Raw genomic sequence first — 15,124 nt, 5'->3', positions numbered from 1 at the left:
GGAGGCCCCGCCATCTTGCCTTTGTTGTCTAACTAGGTCTAAGGAAATACATGTTGATATCCATGACAGAAAGAGCTCATTGACCAAATGGGGGAAAAAATGAGATCGATCGATTTGCACCTTCTTGAAAACATCAGTATTTCCAGAAGAATCTGATTGCATGCTGTGGTCAGGTAAATGATTTGCCCCCGTTTCTCACCCCTCTCTGCACTCACAAACTTCCCAGGGCCCCATCAAGGAGGAAGCGTTATTTCCCTATCCTCTGACATCAGGCTTGGACATGTGACTCGCCTCGGCCAACGGCAGGTAGGCAGACATGAGCCTGTGCCAGAGTCCCACCCGTGCATGAAGAATCCTTAGTTCCCGCTGTCCTGTTGTGCCTCCGCACTTTGGCAGGTGGCTGCTGCCGCACTGACCCCGGCCCCAGAATAAACGCCACATGGAACAGAACCAACTGAGGAATCAAGCCCTGCGGGACGAGCAGATTGGCCTCGGGTCAAGCAGCTGAGCTCTGCCCAAATTAAGCCAGCCCCAGTGGACCCACAGATGCACGGGAACAAGTGATGGCTGTCTTACGGGACTGAATTTCCAAGTAGTTTGTCATGTCGCATTATTAGTGCAGCAACAGCTAACCAGGACAAAGAGCCGAGTCCACGTTTCAGACGACAGAATCATATAGTGAAGCACCATTTCGCGTGTCTGTATGCATCCACACGCCAGGAGTTCGGGATTTCATTTCTTTTTAAGACAGCCAAAATTAAAAAGTGTCCCCCAGTGCAGAAATCTCACAGAGGGCCCCCCATTTCTTCAAATCCAGGTTCTCCTTAGCGCCCCCCCATGGTGACATGACGTGCCTACAGGGCAATGATGGCATTATCTGCCTACCTAATCGAAAGCAGTAAGTTGGCCTACTCCATTTCTAATAAAGATCCAGGCAAATCATACAGTAAAAGTTTGCAATCATTCAACTATCCAATCAGAGCGTGCCTATGTTTGCAGACTCAGACAGCATCAGCGCGTTTTACACCTTTTTTTAAGTAGTGGGAACCAAAGAAATGCAGGAAGTCTTTCTAACTGTGTCCCGATGATAAGGTTTCACTCCGCGGCCATCCTGAATAAAAACAGCTATTAAGGTTTTGTTATGGTTTGGTTTTTTTTTTTTTTTTTTGAAACAGCTAATCTTGATAAGGTTCAAACTTCTCCCCAAGGGAGGTCTATGAACTGCCACTCCCTTTGAAATGAATGAATAAAAACGCATGTGTATCACGAATGCCAGGGTTTACATAAGCCTGTGCCGCCCAGAGCGTGGCTCCCGCAAACACATGCGGGACTTATGTCTATCCTTGCTCATAAATACTTTGGGAGGGCAGAGCGCCAGCTCCCATGTCCCTTTTCCGGGCTGCTGCAAGTTCAGCCGCACGGCTGCCGTTCCTGAAATGGACGCTCCATCGGAATAGCCATGCAGAGAGGGAGCGTGGAGCAGCCACGCAGAAGCTAAAAAAGTCTGTGGTGTTTCCATCAAAAGCACTCGGCGAGAGAAAACACACGAGCGGGACTTATAAAATTACCACAACACTCAGCTAAAAATACCAAACGGGATGTTCTTGATTTGTGATTGTGTGTGTTACTAACAACAAGGATACAAAAATCCTCTCTGATCCCATTATCAGTTCACCTTACTTTCTCCCGTTACGTTTCTGGATGTTTTCGGCAAAAATGATGAGCGACGACAGGTATGCTGCCATTGTGCTGGAAGTCACTTACAAGGTGTTGTTTTACGGAGAATAGGTGAGGTGAGTGGGTGCCTGGATTAGAGATGGGGGGAGGGAGTAAGGGAGAGCCTTCAAAGGGGCGGCGTGAAGGAGTTCTTTTGTGGCAGTGGGACAGTTCTGGGTCTTGAATGTGGTGGCAGATATGCCAATCTATACGCGGGGGGTGGGGGGGGACTGCATGGAACTGCTCACGCGCGCGCGTACGCAAGGGAATGCGTATAAGACACCTGTCAGACGTCAACAGGGTCTGCAGACACGTTCATAGCGCCATACCAGTGTCAGCGTCCTGGTTTTGATATTGTACTATCGTCACGTAAGAAGCTATCACCGAGGGACGCCGGGCAAAGGATAGCCGGGATCTTTCGTTGGTATTTTTGCAACTTCCTTTGAGTCTACGATTATTACAAAACGAAAGTTTTACAAGCCTCATCTCCAAGGTATCATCTCAAGCCACTTCCCTTTTAACCATCGGCCACTGTGTGGTGGGCCAAGCACTGAAACTCGGCAAACAGACAAGGATTCCAATCCTAGACCCCCTACTTCCACGTCCCCCTACGACCTGGAAACATCCAAACGCAGCGCCTCCGTTTCCTCACCTTTTCAACAGAGGTGATATTAGGACCTACCTCACAGGCTCCTTTTGAGAATTAAATAACGTAGAATGTCGAGGGCTCGTGGAAAGCACTCAATAAATATCGGCTGGTATTTTTACTGTCAGTCTGCCTAATTATTTCTGAGAGCTCTAAGCTATTAATTAATTTTGCTGGCATTCAAGACACACGAAGCGTCAGGTACAGGCCACACGCGGCCACGGACACGGAGTCCAGCTACGCCCCCGGCTCTGGCCTCTGCCCCTTTGGATTTTTCAGTTCTGTAGCGAATATGGTGTTTAAAGAAGCAATTACAAGCAAGATGGACATTATGAAAGTGGGTGGGAGGAGGCCTCGAGAGGGAACTCACTCAGGAATGAGAGGCACTTTCTGCAGTCCAGGTTGAAACGGGAGTTTTCTCTCTGCCACGTTCCTCGGAGTTAACAGGGGGTTTACACTGCGGTCCTCACTTGCAACCACTCCTTCACCAACGGAGATGTAAGTGAGAATAACTTTTCACGGAGGTTATTTTGTGTAGAGGCAGAAGGTTAAGGATTCTTCCTTTTTCCTTGTTTGGGAAATCAATTACATGAGACTATTCTACAGGGCAGAGAGGAGGGAAAACCCCATTAGAGTTAAAATTTATAGTAATAAATTTAGACCAAAGCATGTTTGAATGAAGCATGGGGCTCCTCAATGTGCAATTCATTACAATACATGTGTAAAACATATCATGGTATAATAAGTGAAAAGTCACTATTGAATAGGCTGGAAATATGAATATTTTTCAAAGACGTGCACATCACATACGGATGGAGCCGGCATAACACATTACTAGCTTAACCGTGCTCGTTGAAAGAACCCACAGGGGAGAGAAAAGAGACATTCTAAGCAACCTGAACGTCTTCCACATCCTCCGGGATTTAGGGTCGTTCATAACGTAAGTAAGCCCTAAAGAAAACCGAACACGCATAGGATGTGTTTCGTGTTTGCAAACTTTCCCCCGCTTCTGCCAAAACAAAACAAAAACTTCCGCCCTTCCCCGGGCTGGCCCGAGTCCTGGGAGTCTCATCTCAGGGGACCACATTCTGCCCTCACTGCAGTCCTCTCGGGGTACATTTCCAGGGTCGCTTTGCCTGAGGTTGGAAGTCACCGCGTTCTGGTAACACCGGCCCCTCCCTGTGCCCGTGTGGTAACAGCCTCCCCACGTTGCTAATGCTTCAGGCTGCACCACCCCTCCTGGGCTCCCTGACACTTACCAGCGCGTCAGGGATGGTTCGTTCCCGAAGTTAAGGCTTTCTGAGTGTTCCACCTTCTACCTGCTGTCGGTCAGCAGCTAAGGCGGGAGAATGCCTCATCTTTTGCGATAGATGTTAAGGCTATGCTTTACATGTTGCTCAGGCCATCAAAGTGACATCAGAATGGGACTGTTGAAGGTCATGCGCATAAATAAATACTTAACAAAAATAATATTTTCCAATCCTTCCAGCAAACTCGACGTTCCGTTTTCTGGCTAAACCATTATTACCCTGTGGATCTAATTACAACGGCAGCGACACGGCCAAGTGAGGAACCCAGAGGAAGCCCTGCCCCGGGCGGGGCGGCACCCACCTGGCATGGGGGAGCTCCGCGGATGCAGAGCAGAGGTGCCCCACATGCCGGCGAGAAACTTTTAGCCTCTTTATTTTACTTGGACTGACTTATACGTTTCTTTCCCAGATATTTCAGTCAGCTGCAGAAAGGGGTCATTCAAAAATATTTTTAAAGTTTATTCATCTGAACGTCTTCTGCTGTTCCCATGGCAACCCTTCCCCAAAGCCACAACTCCAAATTCTTCTGAAAACTTCATTTCAGAAATCTAATTTAGCCGACACTCCACACGCTCAAATCATACTCTACAAAATAGTTAAGTTGGAAGAGTTCGAAGGATGTGTCAAATAACCAGAGAGGAGGGGAGAAAATCCTGAGAGGTTTTCAATTCCAAGGGCCATAATGTCTTTAAAGGAAAGAGCCTTCAGTAACGCTGATCATATTTGAATGAACAGATTAGTCTTATACTTTGTGCAGAACTCATCCAAACCGAGAAGTAGCCTTTATTTGCATCGAAGCTGTGACTATAAAGACCGAGAAAGCGGTACCATGTAATGATTGCCGGGAGTCCTTGTTGTTTTATTTGATCTTCATCTTTCAAGTTTTTAAGTATTCAGGATGTATTTCAAAATAAAAGAAATCAGAAAGGTTGATCTTTGGAAAATAAGGTTAGAACCAGAAAATCTAAGAAGCTACATTAAAGGATATTAAATTCACTGCATTCATCTGTAAACACTGTGGATTTTTGTCCAAAATTTTACAAGAATTTTACTCCCATCATTTTGGAGCTTACAGTCTGAAACGGGCTGTGCTAATTAACGTTCAGTGACGTGGCCAGGACTTAAGAAAGGGCTCTGCAGTCCCTGTCAACGGCAAGCTGGACAGATCACCAACTACCTGCCAGCTGGGCTGCTCGGGTAGACTTCCAACCTGGATGGGACTGAGAATGAAAAGGTGGGGCGAGAGGCGGGGGTGGGGGGGGGCGCCTGGGTGGCTCAGTCGGTTAAGTGCCCAACTCTTGGTTTTAGCTCAAGTCATGATCCCATGGTTTGTGAGTTCGAGCCCCGCAATGGGCTCTGCGCTGACAGCACGGAGCCTGCTCAGGATTCTCTCTCTCCCTCCTTTGCCTCTCTCTCTCTCTCTCTCTCTCTCTCTCTCAGCTAGAGGGAGCCATCTCCCTCCTCCTTCCTTTTGCATTTTCCCCGGAGCAGACCTGTCCCTATCACATCCTCAGTGAGTGCTTACTGGACAGAGGTGGGCCTTAGCTCCTCACTCACATACGGTTACAGATCCAATGTCCGTGCACGGAGGCTTTCTGAGAATCACTCACGTCCTAGTTCAGAGATTATGATTCCTAATTTTAGACCTGGGACCAACTAACAGATTTAATAAACTGGTCTTTCAGTGAAATCAGAATAGGGGTATTTAGACAAGGCTGTTAGACCTGAATAAATCAAGAAGTCCGCTAAAGTCTGACGAGGAGAAAAGCCAGGAAATGTTTACAAAATAAGGCCCGAGATTACCAAGGGCATCATCCACTCCCGGATAGTTATTGGGTGCCTACCCTGTGCCGGGCCCACCCGAGGCAGTGGGGCCATCGTGGGAAAAGAATGACTGTGTCCCTGCCCTGAAACAGGGAGTGAACACAAAGGCGGTGGCTAGTGTGACAGAACCAGGGGTGATTGAGTGGGGTCAGAAGCACTTTGGAAAGAGCCGTCAGGGAAGGTGACATTTTCTTGTGCAATTCGGAGGGCACAACAAAAGCCTGCCACACAAAGAACATCTCAAGCAGAAGGGACAGCACGGGGAGACGCCTCAAGTGGGAACAAGCTGGTCACATGTGAGGAACAGAAGGGACACTAATGTGGCTGGGCAGGGGTAAGGAGAGGGAGGGTCGTGGAGGAGGACTCGGAAGGCCAAGGTCAAGGAGGAAGAGATCAGGCTAAGCGTAATGGAAACCAACTGGTGAGCTTTGCTCACTGAAATGTCACAACTTCATTTGCTTTTTAAAAGATCTCACTGGTCCCATGATCTAACTATAGGGTTACCATGTTTTCTTGGCATGGACGACCGGTGCTTCGGTTTACATGACAGCAGCAGAGATGGAAAGGAGAGGATGAATTTGGAGAGTGCTGTGAAACAGACCTGGCGGGGCTGACCCCGGGGTGTTCTGGCGTGGGCAGCTCCCGGAGGGGGCAGCCACTTAGTGAGGCGGGAAAGGCCGAGAGCGCCGCAGGCCAGGAGCCGGAGAGAAATCGGAAAGCCACTGAAGACGGCATATGACTAGACGATAGCATCACAACCAAGGTGAGACTCAAGTGCATTTGGTCCAGGGTCATCACAACGTGGGGAACGGGAAGAGCAAATAATAGAACCCTCTAGCCAGAAGGGACTAGGCAAAGAGTAGTATTTGTTTTCCGACGGTTGGCAGACGAGCAGTAGGAAGTGGCTTAAAGGGTGGGAGACGTGGCTTCCTAAGATGACGGGAGCTCCAGACCAAAGGGACCACATGAAGGAAAAGCTCTGAGAGCAGCAGAAAAGAAAGCATGCTGTGGGGTGGCGGTGGGGGTGGAAAAGGTAGCCACAACGAGACGAGCTGTTAATTAAGGGGATGCGATAATCTCCCATTTATTTGTAACGTGCGAGACGTTTGCTTTTGTGAGGAGACAAACGACAAGCTGACAGCTACAGAAGTGAATTCCGGGCCGTGTGGCGGGCCAGTGCCCTCCTGCGCAATTTCCTAAGATGTCTACACCAGCGGCGCTGATGGGCGATAACCGATTCGTATCAGCTCAGCCCTGCAACGGTGCCCAGCTCGGGGTGACTTGAGAATCGCCAAAGAGTGTCCCCTAATCAGCGCCACTGAATTATTAAGTGAACTCACTGGCTTCAAAGTCGTTGGAAACCAAATGTTCCTAGAGAGCACATTTGGAAACTTTGCTGTGAAGACCTTAACCATTTGTGGTAAAGAGAGGCCCCCTCCCAGGGTACGCAGGTCAGCCCTTCCAGTGGCTTCCTCAAGGGGGGGTGAACTAGAGCCAGGGAACAGCCAGCATTGAACGCTGAGGCTGTGGTCGAGAGCAGAGACGGTGGGGCGACCGCACCAAACAGGAAGTGAGGCCAGCCACAGTGGAGTTCAGAAGTAGACGGGTCCACGGGACGGACATGGCTGCACCTTGACAGCTGGGCTCCACAGGGATCGTCCCGGGTCAGAGTCTAATGCCCCTGCTTCCTGTCACTCTGCAGTGAACAGAACACGTGTCACCCCATGCATAGATTTATGTTAGCCGGAGGCATCATGAATCTCTCTTCCTGTTCCCCTTTCACAGAAGGGGGATGAAAGTAAGTGTGTGCCTCCAGGGGGTTGTTTCGGATAAAAGTATTCGTGGGCTTCTCCAAAGTGCCTCTGATCATCTGTTTGAAAACTAAGGCTCGGCCCAGTAATTCTACTGAAGGAGTCACCATACTTGATTGTATGACTTGGCATGAAATTCGACCTGTGCTGCATGATCTTGGCAGACAGGCAAGGTTTGTAGTATTTTGTTTGTGGATAATGGAAGAAAGCATATGAGGATTGTTGGGGAAGGTAGGCTAACGTCATCTTTAACCCAGGCCGAGCCACCTAACTCTGGGGGATCACCAAAAGCAGGAGGACACCGTTAAGGCCGTGATCGCTGAAAAGGAGCGAGTGACCCATTACTCTGTCCCCAGCACTTGTGCTGTGTTGAGCCTCTCTCTGAGCCTCTGCATCGGCCTCTCTCCGAAGTTCTGCATGTTCGCTGAACAGTATATATAATATTCATCATATGTACCATGTCTTTTCTTTTCAGATCTTCTTACTACACAGTAATTGTCACCTCTTCTTTTATTTTTTTAAATTTTTTACTGTTTTGTTTATTTTTGAGAGCGAGAGAACGAGAATGAGTGGAGGAGGGGCAGAGAGAGAGGGAGACCCAGAATCTGAAGCAGGCTCCTGGCTCTGAGCTGTCAGCACAGACTTCCACGTGGGGCTCAAACTTGTGAACCATAAGATCACCACCTGAGCCGAAGTTGGAAGCTTAACCAACTGAGCCACCCAGGCGCCCCAATTGTCACCTCTTCTTAAAAACACGCACGAAAATCACACGCACCAGTGGGTCTCAAGTGGGAGCGACTTTGTCCCCCAGGGGACATCTGGCAATATCTGGAGACATTTTTGGTTGTCACAACTGGGGAGGGGGTGCTATGCTACTGGCATTTAATAGGTAGGGGCCAAGGATGCTGCTAAACATCCTACAGTGCACAGGACAGCCCCCACCACAAAAAATTATCCTGTCCAAAAATGTTCATTTTGCTGAGGCTGGGAAACACTGAGAAAGACATAAAGACATGACATTGAACTCAATAGATACCTTAAAACTTGGCTTTTGTCTGTATCTGTTATCTGTCCAATGAAAGAGTTATTTGGCCATGCAATTCCCCAGTGTGGACGGTCACATAAAGTCCCTGAAGGTACAATATTTGATTGTCGGTTTATTATGGTGACAGAACGGGGAGGGGGAAGGATGACTCGGCTCATCCATCTCAACTGTCTAAATGAGTCAGAAGAGCTCTACGGTATCAGGGCACTTGTGCAGAGCACTCCATTCTGTCACCAGCTACCCCTGTGCCACCTTGACCCCCACCACTCTAGGCTTGGATTTCTTCAGCCACAAAATAGAGAACCTGTCTAAGCCACCAGCTGGATTTGACACAGACTGTGTCCCAACACTTTGCGACTTGTATAAAGACAATAATAACGAGGGGATTGTTGTCATGACTGGCTGGTCCGATGTCCTAAGTGTCTCTCCAATATGCGAACTGCTTTCCACCTCCGGTCCAGCTGCCATCCTATGTAGGCCATCCTTCTCTCATCTCTCTCTGGCCCAAATACCAGGATCCACTCTGGCTCCTCCTCGCACTCCCCTCCATCCTGGGCTCAAAGCAGGTGCTTCAAAATGCAAATCTGATCAAGTCGCCAAAAGGCATCAAGGACGGCACCCAGCTGGAAGGACGGAGTCGCCATAAACTGAATGTGGGAAAACCGTGGGAGGAAAGGTTGGGAGGAGAACATTAGCCGCTAACACACATTTTTGTCACGATGGTAAAACGAGAGGACAGTCGTGCTATGCTTTGGAAAAGTGTAACACTATATAAATGTAGGATGCTCTTGTCTACTCAAGTGTTTGTGTTTCTCTCCTTGTGACCATTATAACCATTGAAAAGGAGGAGTGAAGAGTCCACAGCAACTCTTAACATCCTCACTATTTAATCATCTCTTTGGAAGCCTGGCCAAATAGCTGGCACACAATAGGCACTCTACAAATGTTTGGTGAGTGAATAGAATGTGAACCACCGGTTTCTTACAGGCAGTCTCACCCCGGACGGATGAAGAAGCACTGAAGGGAGAACATTAAATGCTTGCCGTGTGGATTATATCTCAGAGTAGGCAAGAGGTACTGAGAACACACAGAGGGTATTTCTTTTTCAGGAAGACAAAGACCAAAAAAGAAGAAGAAGAAAAAAAAAAAGCCTCCAAGCCCCAGGACAATACCCAGTGGGGCAGAACCATGTGGAGCAAAGTAAGTGGAATATTTGTGCTAAAAGGCAAAACAAGCTTTTGAAATTAACCTAAACCAGTATGGGGGCAGCGGACGAAAGGAACAGTGCTAGAAGAGATATTAAGCCATAGAGGGTTATGTTAATATGGAAAGCGATGGGTCACACTTAATAAAGAACATTCTTTTGACTTGTGACTGGTACATCTCCCTGAAGTAAGCACGAAAAACTTCAGAGGAGCTGGGTGACTTCTTCCAACCTGAAAGCCAACAAATTCCCTCTGGAATCTTCTTTTTTATAGTCCTAAATCAGAAAATATGCATGTGGGGATCTGCGCTAGAATAAAGGGCTGTCTCATCAGCAAATCTTCAGAGCGCACGAGATGTTAGCATTAGCTTGCCTCTAAGTTCCTGCTTTTGGCAGAATGAAACAACTGAATGAAAATAATTTTTAAATTGTTGTGGGATGCATCTGCATAATTGAGGCAATAATCATTCATAGAATGAATAGATTTTTTTTAAGTTTATTTATTTTTGAGAGGGGGGAGGGAGGGGCAGAGAGAGAGGGAGGCAGAGAATCCCAAGCAGGCTCTGCAATGTCAGCACAGAGCCCGACATGGGTCTTGAACCCACAAAACCCGGGATCATGACCTGAGCCAAAATCAAGAGTCGGATGCTTAACCAACTGAACCACCCAGGTGGCCCTGAATAGATTTTTTTTTTTTAAGGAACCAGTTCTCACCTTTCCTCCTCTACCTTGTAAGTGGCATAGGGACCTCAAACTGAAAATCAAAGGGCATCAGCATAAGGAGCAGACTCCAGATCCTTCAGTGTAAAGGAACCTCTGCCGAAAATGGATGAACCTTAATATGACTTTAAAAGGAAAACCACTGAGCTGCTAGTGTCTCCAAAAAAATGAACGAGGGTTAGTAACTTACTAGTGTCTCCCTTGGCATTTCAAGGCAAGTAACTGGCAAAAACAGAGAAAGCCATCATAAGCTTCCTAGAATGTTTGCCTGGTAGGGACCTTAATAATTTTCTAATTCAGGCCCTCTTCCCCCGCCCCACCCCAGCCCAGCAAAGTTAAAGGGCAGAGCTTCAAGGTTAGCCCAATAGTCCCCTAGCTGATGGAGGACCCAGAACCTCTGTACCTGTCCCTCCTGTCCACCTGCACTCCTTTCTTTAAATATATATATATATATATATATATATATATATATATATATGGGTTTTTTAATGTGACGAGTGCATTTTGGAGGACAGGAATTCCAGATGGATATCTGTCTGCCTAATTATAAATACTGATGATTCTTGTCTTAACTTTTTGCCTGCCTCTCTCCAATTTGAAAGCAGCATGTACAATCTCAGCAGTGGAAATCATGTCAAGGAAAGCTCAGTAAAGTAGCAGATGGCAGAACAGTCCCAGTGGCCTGTCTCAAAACATCACAAGTCACAATTGGAAACTAAATGTCGGAAGACCGGAGTAAGCTAACACAGCTGTCTGCCTGCTTCAAGCAGGCAGCAATCAGAACCTTCTTCAGTTGTACTCGTTCCTCAGAAACACTCTCTTTTCTCTTTCTCAAAAATAAACTCCATCTAGAATCTGGATTTGGTCAGTCGGTCATTAACCTGGAAACCTGGACTCCTTCTTTAAAGGGGGAAAAGCCCACGAGCTTTTAGTCTGTTGTGCCCTGAGGCCCCCCGGTGCCCAGCGCAGTGCCTAGCGCACAGTAGGTCCCCAATGAGTATTTGTTGAGAATTTGACTCAACAGGGAGGAGAGGCGCCACTGGCAGACCCCCTCGCATCCTCCTGTATTAACCAGATAATGATTACAAACTCCGTTCTGCTACAGACTCTGAGGGAAATGCACACCCTTTTTTCCCCAGAAGCAAACGGGCTGCACCCGAAAGTGCCCCGCAGCATTTTCTCCGGAGAGTCAGCTCGGCTCGCTACACGCTCCGATCAGGGAGCAGCCCTGCTTCCCGTCCAGTTCTATTCTCGCTCTTGCAGCATATCTGCTGGAAGGCTGAATGGGCGGACGTGGGCTCGGCCCCAGGAGCCCCATTTCTCAGCCCTGGCCAGCGAGGCTGCAGCCTGGCTTCTGGCCCCGAACGCAGTGCCCACCGCGCGGGGCAAAGGAACGCGGGCTTCCGGGGTGGGGGCTCCCATTCTAAGGTGCAGCCGAGTTTCTATGCAGGTGACGCTTGGGGGTGACGGACGCGACACCCTGCAGCCCCTAACCCGAGAGAGGACCTCCGGGGAGACAGGGATCCATCAACCCCGCTCTGTCCCTTCCCAGGCCGGCCGAGTGGCGCCCCCTGTCGCCTCTGCGCGCGCCGGGACACTCACCGCGTAGTGCAGCTGCGGTTTCTCGCGGTATACCGGGTCCCCCATGTCGCCAGCGAGGAGTGGCGGGCCCCCGAGCGCAGCCTGGGGTCGCGGCGCCTCTCCGAGGTCCCCCTATTTCACCGCCATCCCGGGGCAGCCCCCGGACGCGAGCCCCGTTCTCTGCCCCGAGCGCCGTGCAAAGCCCGCAGGCACCAGCGTCCCGCCGGGAAGCCGACAGGGACCGGGTGGAGGTGGCGGCAGCAGCAAAGGGGAAGGCGAAGGAGGAGGAGGAGGACGGGGAGGAGGAGGAAGGGAAGGAGGGGAGGAGGGGAGGAGGAGGGGAGGAGGACGGAGAGGAGGAGGAGGAAGAGGAGGGGGAGGAGGAGAGGGGAGAGGCCGAGTCAGATGGGATGGGCGGGCGCTTAATTCCTTCCGCTCCTGGAGGGCTCCTGTCCCTGCCGCCGCCGCCAGCTGTTGGGGGCTGCAGCGACCTAGCGCGCCCACGACAGGTGTCGGGGCGGCCGGCGCTCCCACCTCCCGCCACTCCGCCCCTGCCAGGCGGGTGGGACCCGGGCTGCCAGGGCTGGGGCTGCTAAAGCCTCCAGCGCCAGCGAGAGGGCGAGCTTGGGTTTCCAAGAAAGAGCGACTTTCGCTAACTTTGAAAGGGGTGTGGGCCTGACGCTGGAAGGCGATTCGGAACCGCTCCGGCGAGGGCGGAGTTTCGGTGTTTGCAAAGCCCTCCTTGGGGAGAGTCAGGCACGGGGGGGGGGGGGGGGGGGGGGGGGCGGGCAAGTAATGCTGCCCGGGGGAACTGCGGACTGGAGGAAGGCTGGGCTGGATGCTGGCCTGACCGCGCCTATTTGGGTAAACTGAGTCCCGGAGGGTTTGCAGGACCCGGGCACGTCCCGGGAACCCCGCTGGAAGCGGGAGTCCTGAAGAATCTTCTGGAAGGCCAAGACTGGTGTCGGTGCCAGGCTGAACCTTAGTTGGGGGTGAGGGCAGTGCCCGGAGCGCCGCTATGTCTTAGTTCTTAGGTGCAATTCGGAAAAGGACGCAGCGAGAATTCGGAAACAGAAGAAACGCACACTCTTGGCAAACGCTGCCAGATGGACCAAGTAATTTTTAGCATGCATTGGAGGTTCACAACACCACCGAAAACTGGCCTCTGCTCTACAATTCCTCGTGGAAGCGTGCACTTTAGAACACCCTGGATGAGGGCGCTGAGGGCCCTCCCCAGGGGCCTGGCACTCTGGGACTCCTGTGCGGCTTCCCACAAGGGAAGTCCAGACAGAGGCAGGGGCTGGGGCCGAGTGGAAACTCCAGACCCAGTGAAATCAATCAACCCAAGCCCAAGAGGGCTAGAAATCCAGTGGAGGGTGGGTTCGTGGGCGGCTTGTCTCAGTTCTTCAGGGTCCCACCGTACTGGACTTGCCGAGTGGCCCTTCCCCTGCTCTGTGTAGGCAGAAGGGGTGGGGAGAAGGGAAACGAGATGTGTCCCCCATGTTGGAGCCCTTACGATTTAGTTGGATGGACTACCCAACTAACACGACATTACTATATAATATTTTGAAAACAACTGGCAACAGAATTGTCAAGATGGACAGTGAAAAAAACTGGGAGGGTAAAGCCAGGGGTACTGGTATCCCGAGGAATCTACTGCTAGACAATCCCTTGACCGTTCATCTTTCTGGAAAACTCTAAGATTATGTCTACTAAAGCTGATTATACGCCTGCCCTCTGATCCAGGAGCTGCACTCCTAGATACATAGAAAAATGGGTGCCCGTGGCCTCCTCACGTACATGCTGCGTGATGAGCCATCGGTGGTCTATCCATACGAGGGTATTACTCAGCAGTGAAAGGAAAGTAATACCGATGCGTAGAATGATGTGGATTCTTCTCACAAACGTTGAGAGAGAGAGAGAAATCACACACAAAATAGGACACAAGGTATGATCCTACCTATTTGTTGCAGAATTGAGATTCAAATGTTGAATTGAAATAGGCAAGTGTGACCTATGGTGATAGAAGCCAGAACAGCGATTACCAAGATAGGGAGCTGCAATTGACTGGAAAGGGGGTACAAGGGAACCTTTGGGGACACTGGAAATGTTCTGTATCTTGATGTGTATGACAGTGACCCAAGTGCACCCACATGTAAAAATTCAATTGAGCAGCACAGTTCAGACTTGTGTAATGTATACCCTTCACTATGTATATTTTATCCTGCAATAACAGAAAAATGTCCCCTGCCTGAAACAGGAACATGTCGCCAGGGTGCTGCCAGTCTTAAGAGGTCAATTTCACCATTCACCCCAGCCCCCCACCCCCAGCACGCCCTGCCCAGATCTCCTTTCCCTCTGAGAGGTGGGAGCACAGAGCCCATTCACCTTGGAGGCCCTCCCTGCTCCCTGACACATCCAGGCAGAGCTGGACAAATGACATGCTAAAGTCCCCTGTTCGCTTTCACTCTGCTCTGCTGCTGAAAGCACCCTTTAGAGCTATGTCATCAAAGACCCTTAGAAGAAGGCAAAGAATTAGCATAAGCTTCACCATACGGCATCTTTCAGAGAATGCACCCAGGACCAATTCAGGGACCTTTGCTTCACTGTGGTCTATGTAGAAAGATGAACTCACCAGCTTTGGGATTTCTTTCTCTGTCATACCTGCCATTAAACCTCCAGAGCTACAAATCCCTTTCCCTACAGAAACTGTTTCATTATATATATAAGGAAACACACACACACACACACACACACACACACACACACACACGGTGGGTCCCTGGATTTAAAAAACCTTATTAACCATAGCCCTTTGATCATTACCCCTGAGCAAGCCGCCTCCGTGTTGAGTCACCTTACTCTGTTTGTGTGCCACCTTTGAAAAATGTATTGTCACTAAACAACATTATCCTAAGCCAGAAATAATCCATCATTCCCAAACTGTGTACTTACATTCTAGGAATGACGTTTGCCTGCAAAGAATATTTCTTGCTACATTGCCATTGCTAAGTCAGAGTTAAATTCTTAAGTGCAATAGGACTGTTTTCCTGTGTTTGAAAGGACTGGGGAGATCAGACAAAGCATTTTAAGAAACGAAATGATCGATTCATGCTGCAAGACTCTTGAATTCCCTTCAGCGTGAATCCTACACCTTTTCAATTCTCAGTCCACTCGTTCAAGACTCAAGAAGGGGGACGCCTGGGTGGCTCAGTCAGTTAAGCGTCCACCTCTTGACTTCGGCTCAGGTCATGATCTCACAGTTGG

The 15,124-nt window shown here is 49.6% G+C and overlaps 1 protein-coding gene and 1 long non-coding RNA gene across 6 annotated transcripts in view; one reads left to right on the top strand and one right to left on the bottom strand.

Moving 5' to 3' along the window:
- ARHGAP6 (Rho GTPase activating protein 6) overlaps window positions 1-15,124 on the bottom strand; it is a 452,363-nt gene that overhangs the window by 219,780 nt on the left and 217,459 nt on the right. The window contains exons 1-3 of one of the 4 annotated variants that reach the window (XM_081792906.1): window positions 11,879-12,473; window positions 3,622-3,789; window positions 2,733-2,962 (exon numbers count right to left, since the gene is read on the bottom strand). The exons of 1 other annotated variant lie outside the window; for it this stretch is intronic. Coding sequence is in view for 1 of the 3 variants with exons in the window: in XM_081792905.1 (XP_081649031.1) it covers window positions 11,879-11,923 (45 nt within the window). In the remaining 2 variants the exon portion in view is untranslated. Of the gene's footprint in view, window positions 1-2,732; window positions 2,963-3,621; window positions 3,790-11,878; window positions 12,474-15,124 lie in introns of those variants that run through there. 2 more of the 4 variants (XM_081792907.1, XM_081792905.1) reach the window with 2 other exon arrangements.
- On the top strand, window positions 5,519-9,538 carry LOC145713977 (uncharacterized). 2 transcript variants are annotated; one of them, XR_014136751.1, is made up of 3 exons: window positions 5,519-5,792; window positions 5,995-6,259; window positions 7,858-9,538. It is a non-coding gene; the product is annotated as an uncharacterized LOC145713977 (long non-coding RNA). The 2 variants fall into 2 exon arrangements; XR_014136752.1 differs by having other exon boundaries at window positions 5,519-6,259; window positions 7,783-9,538.

This window comes from Panthera onca, chromosome X (assembly GCF_046562875.1).
Source record: "Panthera onca isolate mPanOnc1 chromosome X, mPanOnc1 haplotype 2, whole genome shotgun sequence".
Classification (NCBI taxonomy): Eukaryota; Metazoa; Chordata; class Mammalia; order Carnivora; family Felidae; genus Panthera; species Panthera onca.
Note: the sequence above shows the minus strand (reverse complement) of the source record. Positions and strands in the feature narration are given on the sequence as shown.